General features: G+C 36.7%; 1 protein-coding gene across 5 annotated transcripts in view; it reads left to right on the forward strand.

Annotated features, from left to right (window-relative positions):
- Nucleotides 1-26,871, forward strand: part of NRG3 (neuregulin 3) — a 1,102,351-nt gene that overhangs the window by 967,305 nt on the left and 108,175 nt on the right. For 3 of the 5 annotated variants that reach the window (XM_017504978.2, XM_037730106.1, XM_017504981.2), the window contains exon 4: nt 11,977-12,003. In XM_017504978.2, coding sequence (XP_017360467.1) covers nt 11,977-12,003 — 27 coding nt within the window. The remainder of the gene's footprint in view (nt 1-11,976; nt 12,004-26,871) is intronic. The other 2 variants (XM_037730105.1, XM_017504982.2) reach the window with 1 other exon arrangement.

The following is a 26,871-nucleotide window of genomic DNA, read 5'->3' on the forward strand; positions in this document are numbered from 1 at the left end:
TGTGAGTTGAGCCTAAGCATTGGTGCTCTTGGAGGACACGGAGCTTGGGGGTTGGGCAGATTCTCTGTGGCACTGACAATTCTTTTATTTTCTCTCATTGGAGCAGGAGGCAGGGGAAGAAATGCATGGTTTAGCAGCAGCAGTGTGCATATTTACTGCTGCAGGTCTTCTCCCAGGCATTTTGGACTTTTTTCCATTTATTGCCTTCACCTAGAAAATCTTTAATGTATTAATCTGCAGAGGGCATCTGGTCCTTTGCCTATACCATGAAATCTATTTTTCTGTACCTTTATTTCTTCTGGGCTAAGGATTGAATAACTTCAAATATTTTTCTCTCTCTCTTTTTATTGCCAACACCTCCCTTCCCTAAGGCAATAGAAGAAGGGATATAGAAGAGAAGGAACTACAAATAACAGAGATCACCTTGAACAAAGTTCAAAAGTCCACGACGTTATTTAGGGTTTTTTCTTTTTTCTTTTTTAATTTGTTCAAATGCTTGATCTGTGCCAGGAATTGTCCTGAAATCTACAATATAAAGAAAAATTAAGCAAATCATTTAATTAAATTGCTTACAATCACTTGGAGAAGATGGGCAAGTGAACTAATAATTATAATAGAGTGGAGTGTGATGAAACTCAGAATATATAGATATACAGAATTCCACAAAAGACCGTTTGTAGTGGTGACCCTCTGTAGGGAAAGATAGGCATTCCAGGGCTGGTTTTACTAGAAGTGAGTCTGTAGACATGAAGCTTACCAGACTGCATATGAGCAAGTTGGGACTTTGGAATTGGAAAGGGAACATGGGGATAGCCCTGGAGAAGCAGGATAGGGCTGCAGCCTCACCGATCCACAGGGCACACTAAGCAAGGTGAAAAGCTTTCTGTGGGTGAAGGCTGCATGGTTTAACAAGGTAAGATACGGTGTATCTTAAGAAAATTAACACTCATAAGTAGGAGTTGAACAATGAGAACACATGGACACAGTAAGGGGAACATCACACACTCTGGGGCCTCTCCGGAATGTTGGGGGAAAGGGGAGGGAGAGCAGTAGGACAAATTCCTAGTGCGTGTGTGGCTTAAAACCTAGATGATGAGTTGACAGGTGCAGCAAAACACCATGGCACAAGTAAACCTATGTAACAGACCTGCGTGTTTAGCACATGTATCCCAGCACTTAAAGTAAAATTTAAAAAATAATTATAATAAAACAAAATGCAGCTATTAAAAAAAGAAAGAAAATTAGCTCACCTCTCCAAAACTCAGTTTTCTCTTGGATAAAATACCATTACTAGCAAGGATGCTATGAAGATGAGGGAGGAAGATGTCATTCAGATTCCCAAATATATAATATGTAGGTGGTAGTTTCAAGGAAGCATGTTGTAGATTCTATCTGTTTGCCTTGGTAATGGCTAAGTTATGTGAAATTAGAAATTTCTGAATTCATCCATAATTAGCTTCTGACATCTGCAGACCACATTGAGAAGTTTATCACACTAATAGGGTGCCGAGTAAAATAATTATTTCCAGTCAAGTATCTCTAAAATACATATAGAAAGTTATCAAGGCTTGGGGAGAAGGTAGTGGGAGCATGAAAGATAGGAAGAGTTTGTTACAGGAAGACTTGGGAGTTTATCAGGAAAGACATTTAAGCTAATGGAATGGCTCGAACAAAAAGATGATGTATGTTGTGTACAAGGGTCTCTTTGGGGTAGCATGAGCAGAACAGAATGCTTGGAGTTTTGGAGGAAAGGGGAAAAAAAGGTATTATTTGTTTTTTGTTTTCTTTTAATCTTTCAGTGATTTTCTATGAGAGAACTTTAAATAGCTAGCTACCTTCTGCATTTGAAGAACAATTTGTTATGCAATGATTTTTTTTCCACATAAGCAGACACTTTGTATAAAAGTAAACAGAGCCAACCAGACTTTAACCATGGACCAGCCTGACCTTCAGAAGCTACCGTGCCTTGCCACTAAATATAAGCCTAACTTGATGAGTAGTTAACAAAACATTTTTTTTTAAATGTGAGTTCATCTTGTCTTACCTCACACCATTTCTTGATGGCATCAGTTGCTGCCTAATTTCCTGAGTCTTAACCTAAAAGTACCTCCACCTAGTTAGAACTTGCCTTTTTAGAATGAATTCTTTTCACTATTTTCTCCATGGACATTCTCTTTTCTTAAGTCATCAGTAAAGAGATTTTCTACCATATCCATTACATTACAAAATTTGGCTGCTCTAGATAAGTATCTTGGGCAGTTGGTCCAGGACTAAGAATCCTCTATCTGGACCCCCTGGGTCGCTTTTCTGCTTGGTTCCTCTGTCTTAGACAGTTGGGCAGCAAAGGGTTCCTATTCTAGTATCTTCATGTCACAAGGTGTCATCTATGATGGCAAGTGGGGGTGAGTTGTCTTTGCTTTTTCTTTAGTGGAGTGCAGCTCAGAGCAATGTTTCTTAAAAATGCCCACCATTTTGTGAACCAGTATTTATCATAATGATTTTGCAATCTGAATTTAGAAGTATGAGTAAAAGCATGGTATTAAAGCAATCTGTGAACAAAGGCTTCCATCAGTTCATATGATAATTGCAAACACATATATAAACTTCATGACTGTTTGCCATGTAATCCTTTCTTTCATTTGTCTCTCTTTTTTGAGTAGACTTTCCCTTATTTTATTATAACCCTTCCATTTATTAATTATAAACTCCTCTGTGTGTCTTTTTTTTTTTTTTTTTTTTTTTTTTTTTAAGAAATGGTGACACTGTTGCACAGGCTGGAGGACAGTGGCTCTATCTCGGCTCACTGCAACCTCGATTTCCCAGGTCCAAGTCATCCTCCCACCTCAGCCTTCCTGGTAGCTGGGACCATAAGCATGCACCACCATGCCCGGCTGATTTTTGTAGAGATGGAGTTTAGTTATGTTGTCCAGGCAAGTCTGGAACTCCTGGGCTCAAGTGATTCACCTGCCTTGGCCTCCCAAAGTGCTAGCATTGCAGGTGTGAGCCGCCACGTCCAGCTGTGTACCTTCATTGATGCTAATAAAGATTGAAGCTGAAAAGATAGAATCAAAAAAAAAAAAAAAAAAAGAACATGTGACAGCTATTACAAAGGTTGATTAAACTGACATTGTTAAGGGGAAAAAGTCTCAAATAGCATATATAATAGCATTTTAATGACCACAGAAAATTTGATATTTTTTCTGGTAGTAGAACACTTAAGTGAATATTAAATTATATACAAAAATTATGTAACAAAGACAAACGTGAGTTGGACCTTCTTGGGTAATAATGTAGTGGTTTTTTGACTCCAGAATTGTAGATTCAAATGACCAGCATTTGAATGTACTTTGATATGGAGGAGTTTTCTGGAAACATTTGTGGATATTGTTTTTCAATATTGAATGAGTTGCCACCAGAGGTGTCACGTTGCTTGGAATCATCAAAAACTCAGAAGTGACAGGGAACAGGCTGGATATGCTCTGAAAGACATATAGATGTCACATGCCGAGGGCTTAACCAGATGGCATTTTACTCATGTAGTAAATACATATTGAGTGTCCACAAAATGTCAGGTTCTGTGGTAGGGTAGAGTGATGAAAGAGTTAGAAAAAGAAATGACTACCCTTCAGGCCTGGGATTTGAGATTTTTTTCCCCATCCTAGGGATCTAGGAATCTATGAACATTACCTTTAGTTTTTCACAGAAGCTTTTTATTTTATTGTTAAATGGGGCTCAGTTGCACTACTTTATAGGGTAATTTTTAAATTAGATAAAAGGATATGTGGGCCAGGCACAGTGGCTCACGCCTGTAATCCCAGCATGTAAGGCCAGGAGTTTGAGACCAGTCTGGCCAACATGGCAAAACCCTGTCTTTACTAAAAATACAAAAATTGACTGGACATGGTGGCACGTGCCTGTGATCCCGGCTGCTTGGGAGGGTGAGGCAGGAGAATTGCTTAAACCCAGGAGGCAGAGGCTGCAATGAACCGAGGTCATGCCACTGCACTCCAGCCTGGGAGACAGAGCGAGACTCTGTCTCAGAAACAAACAAAAACAGGGATATGTGTGGAAGTAGAAGTGCCTGGTGACAAAATGTAAGAATTTTAGAAAGCTGATAAAATGTGAGAGGATCATGGGGGACACATGTGAGTCTCAAAAGCAGGAACTCTAGTGTATTCACCTGTACACAGTTACTATCACTGGTGACAGACGCACTAAAGAAGGATTTTATTTTTCAATGAAGAGTTCTTCTCTATAATGGTCTTTCTTACTAAATCCGTTAATCAGTAATTGCAAAAATGGAATCTGAGTTCAGTGTAATGCTCCAAGATGTTTTCACTGCAAAATTCTACCTTTTGTTTAGTCAAAATCTATCTTTGAGGGACAGCCTAAGCCGATGGTCTCCCCTGAACCTTCACTTTGCAGAGCAGAATGCTCATCTTGAATTTCCTTAACATGGGGCACAGTCTCCATGGCTGCCTGCTTCTCCCCATCCTTTGATACAAATCAACATTCTTATTTAGAGGATGATAAGAGATTATGAAATACAGGTATCAGCAGTGGAGCTTTGGGGAAGAAAAATCAAGAGATCATGCTCTGTATCACGGCCCTGAGAAAGGAGACAGGGGCTGTGTGCTTTTCTGGAAAAGCGGTTTTGCCTCCTGCATTACTGATGGCCTGTCTGGTGTGAGGCTGACCACAGTAATAATGTCGTGACCCACTCTCTGCAGTGGAAAAAGCTGTCAGTTCTGATAAGATGGAGGTTGGGTGTGGGAGATTGGGATTACAGAGCTGCAGTGGCTACAGAGAGACCCCTGATTTAGGCACATAAAATAGGATGATTCCACGTAAAATTGACATTTAGTTAATTTTACATATGTGGAAGGAAGACTGGAAAGAACTAACACACAAAAAAAAAATTAGCAGGAATTACTTCTCAGAGGTATTGAGAGAAGTATCCATTTCTTTTGATTAATCTGATTTTACCTTCCACTTTTTACTTGTGAACATGTGTAAATCTAAAATTAAATATGTGTGTCCATAAAAATAAAATTATGCATTTAGTGACCGCATAATTTCATAAAGGGAGCATGAAGTTTAGAATCAGCCCCGCATTAATATCCTAAATCTTGCACTAAGGATAAAATACCAGAAAAAGGATGCAGTGATAATACCCCTTTCCTTTTAGGATCGGCATTCTAGGATTGAACACAGCTCCTAGAACAGAGTTTTCCTGCCTCACTCACTGGGAGCATGCTCACACTCTTGACAGTTCCCTGTGCCCCTTTCCCACTCTGGGATCTAAGGCCAAAGAGATTCTGCCTGCCATGCTCCTTCCTGCTGCCACTTTCTGTTAGTGACCATCAAGTGTCTTATTCCCCTGTCCTTTGACCCTTTAGCTTTTTGAAATGTATGTATTCTGTGGATCCCATCTTTTGTTTTCTAACCTGCAGCTTCCCTCAGCAACTGCAGCCAGAGCCAGCCCCATTCCTTTCTCCCCTCCTAATCAGAAACCTTAAAGTCTACCCCAGCCTTTCCTAGCTTGCCTCTTTTGCTGTAATAAACCAGGACATGCAGGGCAATGTCTCAACATGGGACATCTCAGCATCTTGTCCATGCTAGAGAGTGATGAGTTTAGGTGTTATGGTTAGCAAATGTTCAAGACCCTGCTTGCCTTCTTCACAAATCCAGTTTACGCTTCTCAGTAGCAATGGGCTACCTCTACCTAGAGTGTCATCAGTGAAAAAGTCACTTGACAGGGATCTGTAGGTGGAATCTAACGTTAGATTTCAGTTCAGTTATTAAGATAAAGCATTTATGACTGACATGTTTTGTAACTGAGTGGGTGGTTTGCTCCACACTCCTATGGCAGGTATTTCCCAGAGCAGGTACTTTGTATTACTAGTTACACTGGGTGCTCTTCATGACAACGTGGCTGTATTCATCAAGTTGGAAATGCTGTCACTGAACTACTGCCCATAGACTCTCTACACACCTAGGAGGGGTTTGGGAGATGCTTGCAGCAGAGAAGCCCATTTAACTTCCAGGCAGGCGTCTAACTTTTTAAAACACAGATCAATATTTTCCTGGAAGATGTTTTTCCGTATCCCATAGACCAGGGTTTAAATCATCTCATTCGGGACTCTTCTATGATCAGAGTCATCTCACTCCATTACTTTTAGCTCAGGGCTGATGCTGAAACCCACATTGTGCTGTTTTGTCCCAGGGCTGCATTGCAGTGAGTTCCTGTTCATAGGCTGGGTAATGTCTTGAAAGTAGGCATCCTGAGATTGAAATCAAGTCAACGATGTTTTCACTTGCTCTGTCGCAGCCGTCCCACATGGGGGACTGTCAGCATTCCCTTTTTGTCAACATATAAACAAGAGGTTTTGTATTATATTTGTATTTTGTATTCACACGCGGAATTGTGAATACTTTAGAAATACCTGGGCCTTAAATTTAAGCTAGCAGTTAGATAAGAAGAAAAAGTTCAAGAGAACTATTGTGCAACGTGGCAACGATAGTTAATAACAATGCATTTACTAACAGAGTACATTTCAACTGTTCTCACCACATAAAGATAAGTATGTGAGTGCATATGTTAATTAACCTGATTTAGCCATTCCACAATGTGTATGTATTTCAAAATACCTTGTTGTACACATAAATTTATATTTTTTTTGTTAATTAAAAAATGCGGGCTTTGAATTTCCAAGTGTGTTCTAGGATATTTTGGTGTTAAAAAACAATTCAATTTGTTTCACTAGACAGGTACCTAGTCCTAAAACCTTAAGAATGCTTCGGTTCTGCAGCAGGGTTGCTGGCATTTATTAAGTATGTTGCCCCTCGTAAGATCATCTGGTCCAATGTTGGGCATATTTTCAGACTCAACATTTTATATATCACTTGCTGTATATACAAGCAAATAACTTCAACTAGGCCAGCCTCATTGTGAAGAAATTTCCCTGGTAACCAATGAAGAAATATTAAGGATTGGCCAGTTTGACTCCTTGGAGACAGACAGCAGTTGTCTTCCTTTGTCTACCCTGCTACCTAGCTTATATTTGGCACTTCATCAATAAACTAGGGGTGAGAAAGTAAATAAGTGGTGCTTCTACTCTGCCTGAGGATATTTGAAAACAACTTGTTCTCTTAAGTGGATTAAATAATTCTTCCCTGAAGATCTCATTACCTGATAATTTTGTAAAAATTAGCTTTTTCTTTATAGGAAGGGGATAAGTAAACTTTGAGTATTACTGGTAGCTAAGAGCCAAGCTGGCCTGGGCTCAATCATGTTCCCAGCACTTACAGGTAGTGTGGTTTAGAGAAAGCTAATTCACCTCTCTGCGCTTCTGTTTCTTACCTGTAAAATGAGCATTATAATAATCTTCTAAATTGCTGTGAGATAATACTTCAGGCATTTCCCGGTACACAGTAAGTGCTCAGTAAATACTCTTCCCCTGTCTCTCTTGATGTTTTCCCTCAGGCCTGAATATTCCTGGGCACACTGTTTGCTTTGGAGTATAGCCAGCCAGGAAGGGTTATGAGAAGTGGTGTGGTTTATGGCCCAAATGACAAAATGAATTGCCTTTGTCTTCTGTTCTTCATGGATTTTCATTAATTCTTCCGTATGAACCGAATCCTGTCAGTTTCTTAAACTCAGCAATAATAATCACAGTGTTTAACATTTTAATAAAACAATGGAAGCATGTATATGTGAGTGTGAGTGTGAGTGTGTGTGTGTGCATGAGAAAGAAAGAAAGAAATTTTACATAAGAGTTAACTTTTTGTTTCTATTTTCAGTGGTATCAGTTTCCATGAATAAGCTATTGTAAAACATTAGTAATTTCCCTTTAAATTATAAACATATAAATGTCATCTTGCTTGAGAGTATTTCTTAAAGTTAACAACTCTGATAATTGGATGCAACTTTTCTGTTATGTTAAAAGAGGACAGATTTTCTTTCTCTTAAGAAGATTTCTACTTATATTCTTCAATGTTTCAATCATTTTCAAATTCTGATTTCTGTCTCTGCTACTGGCTATGAATGTGTTGAGGTTTCAAAGCATTCAGTTTGGCCCTACATTTATCAAAAATGCCACTCATTTCTTAGCACAGTCTACAGATTCACAAAGCCTGCCTGATTCTCCATATCCCTTGTCACCTGCAGAGGCAGAGCACTCAAGGTCACGGAAGAAGGAAGAAAGGCCATGCAGGGGTTATACCTGCCAGCAAAACAGGTGACAGGCAGCCAATCTGAGCCATCTCAGCTCCACCGGAAAGTTTTTGTTCTAACAGGCTGAATCTAAAGGCCTTCTAACTGCCCACTCACGTCATGGGACACCTGCGGTCCACTATTTGAGGTCCTCTGCTCCCTGATTTCTATACACTTTCCCCTCCTGGTTTTCTGCCTGCAACCTCCTCTTCTGCCTGTCTGAAAAACTTTAGTTTTATTCCAAGCCTTTTAAAATGTTATTTTTAGTATAATGATAGGTAATCTTTATTTTAAATGCCATAATTCTAGTCTCTCTCCAACGTCCTAGGTACCACAGTCATGAAGCTTCTTATTTGACAATAATGAAAATGTGGTCTTGAGTCAGGATAAGTAAGGTTAGGACCCATACTTATTTATCCTTTGTGTAAAGCCCCATGGGCCCCTTTTGCAGCTGGCTTTTTCCCCTTGCACCCTCATGCATCAACACCTAACTCTTTTGCAAGATAACTGGGTCCTACCGAATACCAACAGACTGCCAGATGGTTACAAGTTTCTAATTCTCAATATGGGTTTGGGGAAGAGAACAAAAGTCCCTTATTCCTGATGTAACTTCCCCAGTCTCCAGCCAATCAACACCCAAAACACAAGAAACTATTAGCTACAAGTTTCTGCCTGCTGGGCATTGGGAGAAGGGCAGAGACTTCTGCAGGGCCTTACACGTGTAGCTAGATTCAAGGTTTAGCTTACGGTAATATTTTTCTCATTTTAATATCCAAAAAAAAATCCTTAGATAGAGATTTTATGTGCTAATGATACATGTGATGTGTCTTAATGAATGTGGATACTGAGTGCCTGTACTAACCACAGATCCACCTTCACATACTTGACCTCACCAGTGTTTTATGAATATGCCTGTACAGTTCCCATAAAGGGCAATCCCTTCAAGGCACTAAGGGTTATCTCTCTCTTTTTGAGCAGCTCACTTTGCCTCTAAGATTTTGAGAGCAAATCTAAAGTAAATATAGACAAAGTAGTTTGTTGCACCTCACTTTTCAATACTTTCACTTTGATATAAACTTCTTTGTCTATTCTTACTTGGAATTCACTCTCAACATATTTTGTGCAGAGAAGTCAACAACCTGAACAAGCCTACTGACAACAGTCTTGCCAACTTTTCTACAAACTCCGTTCTTTTTTATTTTATTTTTACTTTAAGTTCTGGGATACATGTGCGGAATCTGCAGGTTTGTTACGTAGGTATACATGTGCCATGGTGGTTTGCTGCACCTATCAACCTGTCATATAAGTTTTAAGCCCTACATGCCTTATGTATTTGTCCTAATGCTCTCTCTTCTTTTGTCTCTCATCCCCCAACAGGCCCCAATATGTGATGTTCCCCTCCCTGTGTCCATGTGTTCTCATTGTTCAATTCCCAGTTATAAGTGAGAACATGCGGTGTTGGGTTTTCTGTTCCTGTGTTAGTTTGCTGAGAATGAAGGTTTCCAGCTTCATCCATGTCCCTGCAAAGGATATGAGCTTATTCTTTTATATGGCTGCATAGTATTCCATGGTGTGTGTATATACATATATATATATATATATATATATATATATATATACACCACATTTTCTTTATCCAGTCTATCATAGATTGGCATTTGGGTTGGTTCCAAGTCTTTGCTATTGTAAATAGTACTGCAATAAACATACATGTGCATGTATCTTTATAGTAGGATGATTTATAATCCTTTGAGTATATACCCAGTAATGGAATTGCTAGATCAAATGGTATTTCTGTTTCTAGATACTTGAGGAATTGCCACACTGTCATCCATAATATATGAAATAATTTACACTCCCACCAACAGTGTAAAAGCATTTCTATTTCTCCACATCCTTGCCAGCATTTGTTGTTTTCTGACTTTTTAATAATTGCCATTCTAACTGGTATGAGATGGTATCTTATTGTGGTTTTGACTTGCATTTCTGTGATGATGAGGTTTTTTATATGTTTCTTGGCCTCATACATGTCTTCTTTTGGGAAGTGTCTATTCATATCCTTTGCCCACTTTTTGATGAGGTTGTACAAACTCCATTCTTTGTATTGCATTCTCTCCCTCCCAGGAGCAAGTTTATAGTCCATGGCCTCTTAATCCAGTGCACATTTTCTGCTTTTCCATTATAGCACTTACTACAATGAATAACCAGAGCATTTTATCCATGATCTCTCATTCATTTCTGAGCTACTCGAGAACAAGAATCCTGTCTTAATTGTGCCTGATATCTATCACTGTGTGTATGATGAGCCCAGAGTAAGCAGTCAAGAAATGTCAGGGAAAGAAACGAATGCATCTACTTTTTAAAAACATTGACACCATCTTTTTTTAGATGTGAACACTTCATAAGACAAACTGATAGACACAGAAAGTGGATTAGAAGTTACCAACGGCTAGGAGGAGGGAGGAATGAGGAATTCTGGATTAAGGGATACAGAGTTTCTGTAAACCTGTAAAAGGTGGTGCTGGTTGTACAACACTGTGAATGTAACAAGTTAATAGTAACGGCAAAACTGCAGTTACTTTTGCACCAACCTAATAACTAATGACACTAAGTCATCCACTTAAATATAGTTTTAATAATAAATTTTACGTTACATATATATACATATATATATACACATTTTTTCCACAATAAAATTTTTAAATGACTTATTTATAAACACAAAAGGCATCGAAAGCAAGGTAACTAAAAGAACATTTTCTAAGAGGAAAAGCTTATTTGCTAAATAAAGAACTCAAAAAAGGAAGCTCAGCAATTAGTCTCAGAAGCAAATGCAATGGTGGCAATAGCTTTTTTCTTATTCTCACTTCAGACAAATATGGCAACAGAAAAAAATTATTCATTAATGCATTGAATTTTAAAAATGAATGAGTGAATAACTAAATGATTAAAAAAAAATTTAAATAGAGGAATATCTAAAGTTGAATGCATGGGCCCAGCCCAGTACGGTTCATTGCTTTGCTGATCAGGCAGCTGTTAGCTGGTCAAGATGGTCTGTGATCTACATGCACGTAGAACATACATGGACATGTCTGCCATTTGTGTTTGATAGGATGGGCTGTCAAGGCAAACAGTCACAGGGCTTAATGCTCAGATCAACCGAATTTGTGCCATGGATCTGTCTCAAATTTTGTAACCTCTGTAAGAGTTTTAATCTTGCTGAAGCAAAGTTTTCTCATCTGAAAAGTGAAAGAGAAAAAAAAGTCCAACATCATTGCTTTTTTGTGGAGGAAAACACACCTGATTAGGGCCTGTCACACAGAAGTTCCTTGCTTATTCAGTGTTATTTTTATTACAGAGGTTCAAATAAATTCATGTGGAACAAATAGTTATTCCACAGAAAATATTATGGGTTCTGAAAAGAATATTAGTGCCAGATATTCATGGTATAACGATTTTTCTTTTTCTTTGCTAAATTTTTACTTAGCATTCTTCGTAAGTTATGCAATGTTAGTCCATCTAAAATTCTAAGCTATAGCTCAGAGGCTTTGGGGAAATACCCATCAGTGTTCAGACCAACTCTATTGTTGGTGATCTGTAATTTATCTTTTCTAAGCAAACATAGGAGTTAAAATTGAGACACATGCCTTACCTTGGAGGATTAGTCTTATAAGCGCTGATTTCCATGTACAGAGTTTTTTCTAACCCTTCTCTCTTTTCCTTTTTCTCTTTCCCTTCCTTCCATGCTGACTTTGGTGTAGCAGACCACTTGGGAATTGAATTCATGGGTAAGACTAAACAATTTGCTCATTTAATACCTCGAAAATGCTAAGCTTTATAATGTATATAGTATTTTCCTTCTCCATCTGATTATAATTGAAATGTCTCATTATCAGATGCTATTAATAGAAAAAACTGTTCTTGTTGATTTTTCACTAAGTAATGGCTCAAAATGAAAGAATTAACTACTTATTGGGAAGGCAATTTAATGTTAAGTGCAGTGTCTGGAATCATAAAGACGTTGTATTTGGCTCCTGGCTTTGATTATTTCCTCTAATTCTCAACTTTCGTATCTGTAAAATAGGGATAATAATAGGTTCTATTTTCTGCACATATAAATTGCTTAGCATAATGTCTACAACATGGCAAACACTCAATAAAAAAATCAATGTTTTTTAAATTAAGTCCCTTTCCTTTTGTGAGATGATTACTTTGGATACATTTTGGTATCAATTTTAATTTGGAGTGTGGGCTATTAAACATTTTCATTCACAAAATTAAAATGTTTCTTTTAAAGTATTTGGAGTGAATGCTGTATATTTTAAAGCATTAGAATGCCTTCCATTAGCACTATTTTTATAGTCACAGATAACTGCATGAAAAATTAGAGCTAATTCTCTGAGTCTATGGCTGTAAGTTAAATGAAGACAGAATGTTTCATAAGGTTCAATATGCATCATGGTATACGGATGGAAAGACACTCAGGAGTCAGAGTTAGGGAAATTGAGAAGATCTAAATTTGAATCCAAATTCATCTGCTTCCTAGCATTCTGTTAAATTCAGATTTTTTCTCTTATATGATTCGGATATGAATCCTTGCTTTATACATGAATGTTTATTGTGATGAAAATTATACACTTACTTGCATAATTTATCCATTTGCCCATTTATTCAGCAAATACATATCAAGCCACTATAAGCAAAGAAATAATACATGATGCCAGAGATAAAATAGTGAGTCAAAATGAACAAAAACCTAGTCTAATGGAGCTTATAGTGTAGTAAGCTTATAGATGATAATCAGGTAATACAACTAATATAAAATTCCGTTTCTTAAGACATACTCCAGGGAAGAAGATATTAGCTTGGACTAGTGTGATAATAGGAAATATGAGGAAAAGTTGATAGATATTTAGGAGGTAATATCTCGTGTTTGAGAAGGATTGATATTAAAGGTTGAAAGAGGGAGAATTATCAAGGATGACTGCAAGATTTATAGTTCAGAGCTCCAGATTAAAAAGTGGGCCACTTACTGAGAAATAATTCTGACCGAACAGATTTATGGGAAATGTTCACTAGATTAGATATAGAAGTGTTGATTTGGGATGCCTTTGACATATTTGAGAGATAGATGTTAAGTTGGTGGTTGTATTGTTGGAAGTGTTGAGAGTTAATTAGAAACTTGTGAAACATCTTTATACTGGAATTGGTGTTCCCGATTGTATGGTATTACTTATTATTGCTCCATTCTGTGGGTATGACATCATAGAAAAGGCAGACAGCTCAATTCCTACAGGCTTGCGGTTTTGCTGGTTACATGTAATGAAAAAACAGAAAATCAATGAAATTCAGGATGTTATTCAAATGAAGCACCATGGAATGTGAGATAGTTGTGGAAGGAAGTGAAAGAAGGATGACTCGTTGCAATGAAACCAAATAATAGTCATCATGAGAGTGCTTTAACAAGCTGGTAGGAAGGAGAGATTATAGTCATATGGCAGATTGGTTGATTTTGATGTTGAAGATGGAGGAGTTATAGGAGATGATAATATTGAAAGTATTCCTATGAGAGTAAATAACCAAACTGAGGTTGAGGAAGAAATAATTTGAAACTAGAGGTCAAGTACTTGAGAGGACATAGTTTTTAATAAGTTATCTAATGGATATTCCAGTTACTCATGATAATGCTAGAATTCGGATAGAGAGAAAAAAATGTTATATGTAAATTTTCCCATTAATAATATAAACTATATTGAATTTAGTAGTTTATATTAATAATATAAACTATATTGAAACTTCATTAAACTATAATGAAGGGTATAGTTAAGCATAATGTCAGACGCATCAAAAACTAGAGCCCACATTATTATAATGGCTCAAGGACAGTAGCAATTTATTTCCTGATACTATTTGTTCTTCTCCAAGTGAGGGGTATTTCCTGTTTAAGGTAGCAGCACATAACTAGCTTTATCCAAGTAGTGAATTAGAGATCCAGGCGTCTTCCTTCTTATGGTTTCATTGTTACATAGATTTCTTTGCTATCTGCATGTAGTCAGCAGATGGGGAAAGAAAACAGAGCCAATGCATGCCCAATTCTTAAAAGACCCCGTCTCTACTAAAAATACAAAAATTGGCTGGGCATGGTGACGCGCGCCTGTAGTCCCAGCTACTCTGGAGGCTGAGGCAGGAGAAGTGCTTGAACCCAGGAGGCAGAGGTTGCAGTGAGCCGAGATCGCACCATTGTACTCCGGCCTGGGTAGCAAGAGTGAAACTCCGTCTCGAAGAAACACAAAACAAAACAAAAAAAGTCTGATCTACAAGAACTCACATCACTTTTTGATTAATAATCTATTAGGTGGGAGTAAATTACATGACCTCATTTTACTGTAAAAAAGGCTGGGAAATGGAACCCTGAGAGAAAAGAGGAAATGCATTTTTAGAAATCTCTGCCACTGTGTAAATGGCATAAACTTTAAAGGAACAGGATTTTTCATAAAAGACAATTGAAAAAGTACTTTAGAAGCCAGAAGGACAGATCCCCAACATTGAAAGTGAGAAAATAAAAACAACTCTTGAGCCAGGTAGAGGAAAATGAGATTTTTCAGGCAAGATTCAGGTTTCCATTAAAATAGAAGAAAATAAGAAAGAGTCAAAAAAGGGATTGAGAATGCAGAGGGTGTGTTGCTGGATGTAGATGAGCAATTTCATGGAGGCAAGTGGAGAGTTTAACTGGTGGAAGAGGAGTAGAAAGCTGAGTCATGGGCCACAAATTATGGGAAATTATGGGCATATTTTTGTAGTAAGGATACATTGTTGAGAAGGGCACACAGTTTGTACCCTCCTCATTTGCTGATGATGGCAGGGATTCGTAGCATGGAGGTTTGAGCATCATACAAGGTATAATGATATGTATCCATTATTATATTATCATACAGAGTAGGTTTATTGCCTTAAAAATTATTTGTGTTCTTTCTATTCATCCCTCCCTTTCTCCAACTATTGGTCTTTTTACTGTTTTCATAGTTTTAACTTTTATGGACTGTCATATATTTGGAATAATACCTTTTGTACTGGCTTATCTTACTTAACAGTTTTTTCAGGTGTTTTCACTGCTTGATAGTGCATTTGTTTCTAGAGCTGGATAATATTACATTGTCACCTTTTGAAGGACATCTTGGTTGCTTCCAAGTTTTGACAATTATGGATATAATTGTTGGAAGCATCTGTGTGCAGGCTTTTGTGTAAAAATACATTTTCAACTTTTTTGTGTAAATACCAAAAAGCATGATTGCTGGGTCATATGGGAAGGTTATGCTTAGTTTTGTTAGAAACTGCCAAACTGTCTTCCAAGGTGGCTGTACCATTTTGCATTCCCACCAACAATGAATGGGAGTTCCTGTTGCTCCACATGGTCTCCATCATTTGATGTTGTCAGTGTTCTGGATTTGGGCCATTTCAATAGATATGTAGTGGAAACTCCCTGTTTCAATTTGGACTTCACTAATGACACTTAATGTGAGCATTTTTTCATATGCTTATTTGTCATCTGATATTTCCTTTAATGAGGTGTCTTCCAAGGTCTTTGGTCCATCCAAAAGTAGTTGCCAAATCTAGTTTATCTAGATAATCTCATATGTGATCTTCTATGAGTGTTATAGTTTTGCATTTTACATTTAGGTCTGTGGTTTATTTTGAGTTAATTTTTGTGAAGTATGTAATGGCTGTGTCTAGGTTCATGTTTTATTGCATGTGGATGTTGAGTTGTTTCAGCACCATTCGTTGAAAAGTTTATCTTTACCCCATATATTGTCTTTTCTCCTTTGTCAAAGATCAGCTGACTATATTAATATGTATCTATTCTGGGTTCTCTATTCTGTTCCACTAAACTATTTATTTATTTTTTTTTTGCCAATACCATACTGTTTTTATTACTATAGCTTTATAGTAAGTATTGAAGTAAGGTGGGTCAGTCTTTCAACTTTGTCTTTTAATGTTGTGTTGAGTTTTCTGGATCTACTGCCCCTCCCTATAAACTTTAGAATCAGTTTATCAAGATACACAATATAACTTTCTGTGATTTTTATTGGAATTGCATTAAATCTATAAATGAAGTTGAAAAAAGCTGATATCTTGACAATATTGAGTATTTCTATCCATGAACATGAAATAGCTCTTCACTTACTTAGGTTTTTTTAAGTCTTTCATTAGAGTTTTATAGTTTTATTTGCATACATCTTATATTTATTTTGCTAGACTTAAACCTAGATATTTCATTTGGGGGATGCTAATGTAAATGCTGTTGTGTTTTTAATTTCATATCATATTTGTTTGTATTGACTTTTGTATATTAACCTTGTGGCCTGTTACATTGCTATAATCATTTATTTGTTATAGGAATATTTTAAATTTTAATTTTTTTTATCTAAGCAATTACGTCATCTACAAAGACAGTTTACTTCTTCCCTTTCAAATCTGTCTACCTTTTATTATCTTTTCTTATCTTATTTATATCACTACAACTTCCAGTATGATGTTGAAAAAGAATGATGAAAGGGGGCATCTTTGCCTTGTTCATAATCTTAATGAGAAAACTGTAAGTTTCTTATTAAAAATTAGTTATAGATATTTTGTAGATATTCTTTATCAAGTTGAGAATGTCCATCTCTATTTCTAGTTAACTGAAAGTTTTTACCATAAATGGGTCTTGTATTTTGTCAAGTGCTTTCTCTAAATCTATTGAAAGGATCATGTGATGATTTTTAGCCTCTTGATGTGATGGATTACATTTATTGATTTTTTAATATTGAACCAACTTTGCTCCCTGAGATAAATGGATAAATGTCACTTGGTTGTGTTGTCCAGTTGTTCTATTTTAATGAGTTACATAATACCTTTTTTCTCTTATTTTTATTATTCTTGCTTTGAGCAATAGGAATTTCATTGATTCTTGATGAACACATGGTCACAAGGAGTTGATGATCTGAAGCACACGTCTTCTTCCCAAATGTTTATACTCTCAATGACCAGCTCTATTTGTGAGCTTACTGATCAGACTCAAAACCAGAATACTTAAAACAGTTTAACAAATTTCTGTTTTATAGCAGGAAACTCCAAATCTTATGCTGCAAGAATTCTATATTTAATTGACATACATTTATCACATTTACTATATGGCAGATGTATAAGATATTGGAGATGCAGATATATAATATCCCATATCCCTGGATGTCCAAACTCTAAGACTAAAATTAGAGTTTTCGTCTTACACATAAGTGAGGTGATATAGTAAGTGCTCTAAAAAAGGATTAGGCAAGATACGATATGAAAGAAGAAAGGAAAGCAATTGAATGGGCTTGGAAAGTTCAGGAACAGTTTTCCAGGAGAGGAGGCACTTAAGTTGAGTACCAGCCAAAGTGAATAAGCTATACTGAGTCATGCTATAGCGAAAATCTATATGGGCCCCATATTGCTCCCACATTAAAGTAAGACTTGCTATTTCAGTCTCTCTTTCTGTATCTATCAGCTTCCTAGGGTCACCACTTTAGGATTGGAAAGAGAATATCAATTTCAGCAAAAACAAGTAACCAAAAAGGTTTTTGAGTTAATTTATTAATTTTAATGAGTGATCATCCTATTGAGAAAGCCATGCCAAACCTAACATCTATAAAACTGTCAACATTCAACAGGATTTTTCCTTATTTATATTCATGAAATTTTCTTAATTATGCACCTGGGATTGGTACCATGAAAATTTCAACAGCAAATACTGATCTGGAATACAGTGTCAGTTAAAAAATAAAGTTAACTGACAAAACTAGAGCAGAAATGTTGAAATGCACACAGAAGAATTGTGTTTGTGATGTTTTTGAAATAAAGAGACTTGATGTAAAATAAGTAACCAACAATATATATCTTAAATTTATATCTTAACCTCATTCATTCATGCATGCATTAGGGAAAATAGAGATTTTTAGGGTCAAATGTTCGAAATTTCCCTCACAGTTTGAGTAGATCAAGAGATAGAATGGACAGACTTCTTTGTTAAGCTCAAATACTCATTGTGTGATGTGAGAAACAACCAATCATTTAGACTAGGCAGTTGGCCAAAGGCATGTCAGATTGGCCATTTTGGAAGGCACAATAATCATGGAAGATTCTTACCTAAGAAATCTCTAGCTACTGTGTAAGATGCTCAATCATGAAACATATGTCCTTTTGAGTTATTTGTTAAGTGGTTATTTTTCTAACAATACCTTGACACATTTGATATTCCAGGCATCAAAGATGTTTATATGAAAGCAGGTGCAATGCCATTTGAAAACATATTAGCAAAGCAAAAGGAGAATTGAAGATTGTGTGGAAGATCTTTCATGCAAATTTCCTTCATTCCCAACTGGTAAACAAAATGAATGCTGTCACTTAAATATCTTGTTGGTGATTTGACATTGTTTTTAGGATAGCCTAATATATTTAGGTAAAGTATTGATTGAGAAAACTCTGGTGTAAGTTTTTTAATCAAAAGATATATAAAACAAAAATAAGATTCTTAATTAAAATCTTAAGTTATTCTAAGAAAATCTTTGTATTTTCTAAGCTAAAAAAAAGAAACACTGTGTTTTCCATATGGAAGGCATAGAAATGTGTTATACTTAAAGTCTGTGATATAAAATATATTTATAGGTTTATAACTGACAGACTATTACTTCAAACTTGACCATATATTGGGTATTCTTTCATCTCCTTGTGTAAAGAAAATAGGCTTTAGTGTATTTCAGTGAGCACTGAAGATAATCTCCTAAGAAGTGACCAGTTAATTATTCTGTTTAGATGATAGGAAGTGGTTTTTTTTTTTTTCTTCTTAAAGCTACCCTGTATATTATAAATGAATTGGTGTTTTTCCTTTAAATCTAACAGGCTCATATGTCAGTCAAATGAATTCATATTTCTGTTCTAGTTTGTGAATTGGCATTAGAGATAGAACTAAGGATTCTTTTTTCCTAAGTTGAAGTCTCTGAAAGTAGACTTATTTGGAACAAAAAAAAAGGGTTTTCATTCATTTGAATATATTATATTTGTGTATAGAATAAAATGGTAATTTATAAATATGTATGCCTAGAAGTGTGTTTGTGGAGGAGTGCCATTAAAAGAGTATAGTTTTGCCAGTGTGCCCTTGGCCATGTTAAACTATGTGAGAAATCAGATATAGTGGAAAAACAAAAGTTACATGATTTTTTAAGCTCTCAAAATAAGAACCTGCATGAAGTCGTAACTATTTAAATATCCATATTATAAATGACAAAACTTGACTACTAATTAGCTGAAATATCTTTCTAAAGAGCAGGAAAGTAGCAGATAGGACTTGAATTCAAATCTCATCTTCCTCCAGCACTCTTGAATTATTTAGGTGACTAATTGATGGGAAAGAGGTCTCCATGATTCCTCAAAGAGTTTGTATTCTGGCAATGTTTCAAGCAACAAAGCAGTTTTGTGACTAGTCCTTAGTTTTGAAGGTAATGTTTTCTGAATCTCTTCATGTTCTAAGGATCTTGGCTAGTAACTCACAATTATCCAAGCTGCAAGCAAATGAAATATGAACCAGATCCTGTTTATAGCTATATTCAGAATTATAACTGTCAACTGTACAAAAAGGACTATTTAGCTTGTCATTGTAATCTCTCATATGGGATAATCTACAAAGTTGCATTGTATTGAAGGGTTTTTGGTGAGTACGGACTGTATTGAGTGAAGTCAGTTGGGTGGTTCTACTGTTACATGCCATTGGAGTATAAAGACCTTACTCATCTATCTCCTCTGATAGAAGACATTTGACAAATGGAATTGTGATCTGAACCATCTCTCCACTGACTTCCAAAGATTCTGTCGAAGAAGTATTTAATACTTACACAATACTGTTTTCTCACTTATTTTACTTTAAGTAATATGACCACTCTCTTTCTCTCTATTTTTTATTTTTGAAGGCAGGCTCTTGCTCTGTCACCCAGGCTGGAGTGCAGTGGTGTAATCATAGTTCACTGCAGTCTTGACCTCCCAGGCTCAAGTATTCTTCCCATTATATCCTCCTGTGTAGCTGGGACCAGAGGCATGTGTCACCACGTGCAGCGAATTTTTTATATTTTTGTACAGATAGTGTTTCTCGATGTTGCTTAGGCTGGTATCAAACTCCTGGGCTCAAGAGATTCTCCTGCTTTGGTCTTTCAAAGTGGTAGGATTATAGGCATGAGCCACTGTGCTCAGCCCACTCTCTTTACACTTTGATTTTTTTGTTGTTGTTTATTTTAATATAGGCCTCAGTACATGCACTGTTAATCACAAGCCCTCTAAATATTATTTTTTAAAAAGTTATCTTTATTTGACTTGGATGTTCCCAAGATTCCCAAGACATACATATAATAAGGATTATATATTGGCTTAAGTATTAAGATTTGTCGTAACACAAATTGGTACCTCCAGTAGGGAGAAGTAAAAGTGTTTAAACAAAGTCATGGCAACTAAGTCAAATATAAGTTCTGAGATAATTTTCAGGTGAGATTAATAGTGTTCAGTGATCTTTGAAAATGATACAACCAAAAGACATATTGGGAAAATATGCAGATCTATTAGTCATGATATTTACAAAGAAGAACATGAGCATTTCTTTAAAGATGTTTTTGGACAAGATTTTAAAATCAGCTAGTACAATTTGATTGGCAGACAATGAGGAAAGTATTAAACTATTGGAAAAAGCAGTGCTGTTCACTGATGGCTAACATAAGACCAATACATCTTTGCTAGATTAATAGTATAATATTTTCTGTAAAGTTGTTAAATAACTAGATCAGAAGTTTCTATGTAGTTGTGAATATACGGACTTTATCAAAATCTTGGACAGACTTTCATGAATTTCTTATGTAATATGGTGAAACATGAATTATAGGGTAATTACATAGTGATAGGTAGATTTGGGACAATAAATTCTAGTTGAAGGATCAAGACCAGCCATGAGCAGAACTTCTAGTTTCTTCTGGGGTAACATTTTTATGAATTGAAATAAGGTCATAGCTTGAACATATAGCAAATTATTGAACTTTTTGTAAAAGGTGAATGCTTCTTCATCAGAATTAAAGTCTAACAAGAAGGATTGGGCATTGGGCTGATCAAATCAGACTCAGAATAATCTGATCTTTTAATCAGTATCAAGTTGATTACTTACAAATGCCAAATATCTAAACTGCACATGAGTTAGGAGTCAGTTCTGAAAATCTGGAATGTGCTAAAATAAAGGGAAATGAAAAGCAACAATGATGTTAAGATTGTTATTAGAAAGTAATTCTCACAGAGGGACAGTTGCGGTGGCTCGCACCTGTAATCCCAGCACTTTTGGAGGCCGAGGCGGTGTATCTACCACTTGAGGTCAAGAGTTCCAGACCAGCCTGACCAACGTGGTGAAACCCCATATCTACTAAAAATACAAAATTAGCCGGGTGTGATGGTGCATGCCTGTAATCTCAGCTACTTAGGAGGCTCAGGCAGGAGAATCCCTTGAACTCGGGAGTCGGAGGTTGCAGTGAGCCAAGTTTGTGCCACTGCACTCCATCCTGAGCAACAAAAGCAAAACTCTGTCAAAGAAAGAAAGAAAGAAAAGAAAGAAAGAAAGAAAGAAAGAAAGAAAGAAAGAAAGAAAGGAAGGAAGGAAGGAAGGAAGGAAGGAAGGAAGGAAGAAAGGGAGAGAGAGAGAAAGAAAGGAGGGAGGGAGGGAGGGAGGAAGGAAGGAAGGAAGGAAGGAGGGAAGGAAAGAAGAGAGAGAGAGAAAGAAAGAAAGAAAGAAAGAAAGAAAGAAAGAAAGAAAGAAGGAAGGAAGGAAGGAAGGAAGGAAGGAAGGAAGGAAGGAAGGGAGGGAAAAGAAAAGAAAAGAAAGAAGGAAGGAAGGAAGGAAGGGAAGGAAGGAAGGAAGGAAGGGAGGAAGGAAGGAAGGAAGGAAGGAAGGGGAAAGAGAGAGAGAGGGAGGGAGGGAGGGAAAGAAAGAAAGAAAGGGAGAGAAAGAAAGAAAAGAAAGAGAGAGAGAGAAAGAGAAAAGAAAGAAAGAAAGAGAAAGAGAGAAGAAAGAAAGAAAGAAAGAAAGAAAGAAAGAAAGAAAGAAAGAAAGAAAGAAAGAAAGAAAGAGAAAGAAAGAAAGAAAAGAAAAGAAAGAAAGAAAGTAATTCTCAGAGTGATCAGAGGTTAAAAAATCATTTTTTTTAAATAACCAGTTCTGCCTTATGTTTGCTTCAGGAGCTAGGATAAGTTAGTGGAATAAGAGGGGGAAGAAAGGACAATGCTGGAACATCTGAAGATGCAGCAAAGTGAACATGATTCGGGTTCTTTTCAATAAGTAGAGTCTGTTTGCTTTATGGTCTCATGATGGTTCAGCTAATCAGAATGTGTTGAGCCCCTAAGAGAGCTCAGGCCTTGTACCAGGCCAACTACAGTAAGTCAAGTGAGACAGACTCTCAAGAAGTTCACAGTTCAGTGCATGGGACAGACTTTTTTTTTTTCTGAGGCACAGTTTTGCTCTTGTTGCCCAGGATGGAGCACAATGGCACAATCTTGGCTCACTGCAACCTCTGCTTTCTGGATTCAAGCAATTCTCCTGCTTCAGCTTCTCAAGTAGCTGGGATTACAGGCACCCACCACCATGCCCTGCTAATTTTTGTATTTTTAGTAGAGATGGAGTTTCACCATGTTGGCCAGGGTGATATCGAACTCCTGACCTCAGGTGATCCACCTGCCTTGGTGTCCCAAAGTGCTGGGATTACACACGTGTGCCACCATACCTAGCCACCTGGGACATACTTTTAAACCAATTCTTGCATTTATTGCAAGAAGGACTTAAATTGAAGTTTTGTTTTGTTTTACAAAAGGTCAGATTAAGATGTCCCAAACAAATACAGGATGTTAATATATGTTTGACACATGTGAACATAAATAGGGTTCGTGTTCACATATGTATGGAAAAATTAGGTTCTGTACCTCTGCTGCACAGTTTCACAGAGTCTTAGGTATATTCTATTCATCTGTGAATCTCAGAGAGAAATCTATTGTAGGCAACCTTTTTTAAACTATTTGTCCAAAGGAGCATATATTCTAAAGCTATGGCTTAGGTAAATCCTGGGGTAAAGGGAGACAGGGGAAGGAGCACCTACGTATATCAGAACAGTTCAAGCCCTTTTTCAGTGAAAGAATAAAAAATAACATTCCTACAGTTAGTAGCTGGAGAAAAGAAATATGAGAAAGAGGGAAAAGGAAAAATAAAGAGAAATAGGGGATGGAAGAGCACATTTGGGAAATGGCAAGCAGTCCCAGGTAACTGGATAAACTTGATGTGGTTGGTGAAGGGGTCAGAGCAGATTATACCACGCTGCCTGCCCTTTGAAATAAGTGTAATCTTATCTTGTTGCAGAAGAAAACCTTCTGAGATTTCAGGCAGGGAAGTGATGAGATTTTCTTAAACAGCTTACTCTGTCAGTAGCTATGTGCAGTTTGCCTGAAGGCACTGATTGCAGAATGCTATCTAATGGGACAAGCTTGGGATTTTACTTCAAATATTCACCAAATGCTAGCTCTTTGAGCAACACTGTGGACATTAGAAGGATAAATTTTCATTTAGTCTGTGCCAGATTCAGAGAAAGCGGCAAGGGCAGAATGGGGAGGCAGTGAGATGAGTTGCAAAGTGGGCCTTGAACTGGTCTTCCAGGAAAGAGTATTTGATATTTATGGGCAGCGATGGAAACATCCTAATGAAGATGTCAGCGTAAACAGGACGAGGATGAAGCGATCTGTTTGGCAATATTGGCTCTCATCAGCAAAGGGAATCAGGTTATAATTTAATTTAATATAACTTTCTCCTTAAAACATAAACAAAAGCATACCATTCCCCTGCAAAAATCTTTCTAATGGATTTAGAATAAAATCTAGGCACTATCAGCTACCCTGCCAATTCCTCCATGATTTGGCTCTGCCTAGTTCTCTAACTACTTCTGCCACATTATTCTTTTCGTTTCTTTACCTACCCCAGGGCCTTTGTCCTGGTTTTCCCTCAGCAATAGCTATTCTACTTATCTGAACATGGTTGATTCCTTCTCATAATAAACAGGTCAATTAAAATATATTCTGTAAGAGACTTGACTTAGCCTCTCTATTTTATGCACTTCCTATTTTATTCATAATAGCTTCTTTTGTTTCCTCCATTGCATTTATTAAAGTAACTGATTTATGTGTTCACCTGTTTCTCATCAGCTAGAAAATAAGTTCTGTGATAGCAGAACTTGCTCATTGTGTATCTTCAGCCCAATGCTTAGCATAATTATAAAAGCTCAATGAATACTTATGGATATAACTCTTTTAAAAATAAATGTAAATGGTATATGTTTTTCTTAACTTTTAAGTTGCTTAAGTGCCTAAAAAATATAAGCAAAGTAACCATGAAACACAAGACTATGCAATTGAGATCTAGATTAGTTCTCAGTCAGCAATCTACTTTCTTGAGATTTTAACCAGTAGCTTATAAAAATGGTATTAATCTAATGAGGACTTTTTAAAATTAAAGCTTCCAGTTCACTTAGTAGTACTGAGTGTTAAAGGTGTTAAATATTAGTGTTTCCAACAGAATTGGAACACAGCTTGAGGAAGTCAAGTAAACTTGCTTACCCAATGAGGCTGCCTCCCTGAATGTTGAGTTCACTCTTCTGAGAAGAATTCCATCCCTTTTTTTTTTTTTTTTTTTTTGCATGGCAATTGAAGCAGAAGATTGTGCTGTATTGAAAGTATATTGAATATGGGCTCCTTTTATTGATAAAGCTTTCAGGCACTCACCAGTTATGAGCCATAGAGGAAAGAGAATGAATGTTGACTATTATATAACTTATGGGCATGGTGGGTGACTTCCTAGGAGTTATCACAGTTTGTCTTTTGAAGCTACCAGGAATCTCAAATATGTGATGTATGAAATCACCATAACATGAGTGACTGGATCTTTGGTTTGGGGAAAATTGCTCCCGTCTTCATTTTCGTATCCTTGCAAATACCAGATTTGGGGAGCTACATGGTATGTATTCAAGAGAGCTATCCATATTTAGAGTGTGCATGCATGATGCTACCATTCATGAGAAAGAAAGACATAGAGATTAAGGGCACAGAAAGTTAGTCTTTTTAAAAAGCCTAGTAAGGGAATTTTTTATGTGATATATGTGAAGAAATAAAGCTGATGGAAGTAAAAGTAATATGCCCAACTAATAAATAGTAAAGATGAATAATAATCCAGATCAAATATCTCTAGAGCTTGAATTCTTCCCATAGTCCTTCCCCAGCAGCAGAATAGAAAATGGTGTGTTTTTTCTAAATATGATAATATCCTACTTTGTGCTGGGCTCCAAGCACACTGGGCCAGGGCCCTAACTACATCCTCCTATGGTCTCAGCTGTAGAAGGTACATCATGGGTAGGTTGGCCAGATTTAGTAAATAAAAATTCAGGACACCCACATAAATTTAAATTTCGGAGAGGCAACACTTTTTAGGCTAGATATGTTTCATGTATTGCATGAGGTGTATCTATAAACATTGTATTTGTTGTTTACATGAAGTTCAGATTAACTCATGTTTGAGCATTTTATCTGGCAACCCCAGTTGTAGGGCCATGAGCACAGTAAGGAGTGCCCCCCACCCCCGGCAGTGTGACCCATTTCTATCTAACACTCCAGTTCCCAGGAAGGCTGAATATAGAGTTAACATGAGCAGCGGAATTAATGAGGAAACTTAGCAAAAGGGGTTGGAATAAGAGTTTGCTTTGTGTCCCAAGGGGCAGCTCTGCTTGTCACACGATGAGAATTAGTCACAAAATACTAAACTGTTCTAAAATTATCTCTGCAGCTATGGTTGTTTAACAAGGCAAACACAGCCTGTAAGCTCATTGGTTCTGGGCGGGATGGATCCTGCTGTCAGAGCAATTGATGAATTATTTTAAAGCCAAGTTCTTATTATGAGTGAAATAGATTAACACCTCAGATATGGATGCTTCAAAAAACAAATAGCAGCATGATAACTTAGTTAATAAGCTTTTGAGGAAGAAAGTAGCATTTAACTTACCAAAAGATGCAGTTCAAGGTTTTATTAATGAAGTAATAACAGCTGTGTTTTTATCTGTTCACTACCCATTCATTTTCTCGTTACGTTCAGGCTGCTAACTTCAATCACAAACACGCTTTTATGAGAATATGGGGCTTTTTGTTTCTACCAGAAAATAATCAAGATATCTATCTTCTAGAGTTGTACTGTATCACAGTAGTGATTTAATGAAAAAGGTATACTATGGGATTCAAGCATTGTAGTAAACACACACACACACACACACACAAACACACACACACACGCTGAAGCCAGGGAGACATTTATCAAATTGTGACTTCATCTCCTATATGCTGTGAGACATGGGCTATCTGCCTAGCCATATATCCATGTATCTATGTATATGTGTATACATCTATCTGTGTAAATGTCCACCTCTGATGGTTCATTAATAGAAAGATTGATGATGTAATACCCCACATATACATTTCTTGGCATATAGGCATTCAAATTATGCTCTTCCTTTCTTCATTTCTGTTTTTTTTTTTTTTTTTTTTTT

Source organism: Cebus imitator, unplaced genomic scaffold (genome assembly GCF_001604975.1).
Source record: "Cebus imitator isolate Cc_AM_T3 unplaced genomic scaffold, Cebus_imitator-1.0 Scaffold330, whole genome shotgun sequence".
In the NCBI taxonomy this organism is placed as follows: Eukaryota; Metazoa; Chordata; class Mammalia; order Primates; family Cebidae; genus Cebus; species Cebus imitator.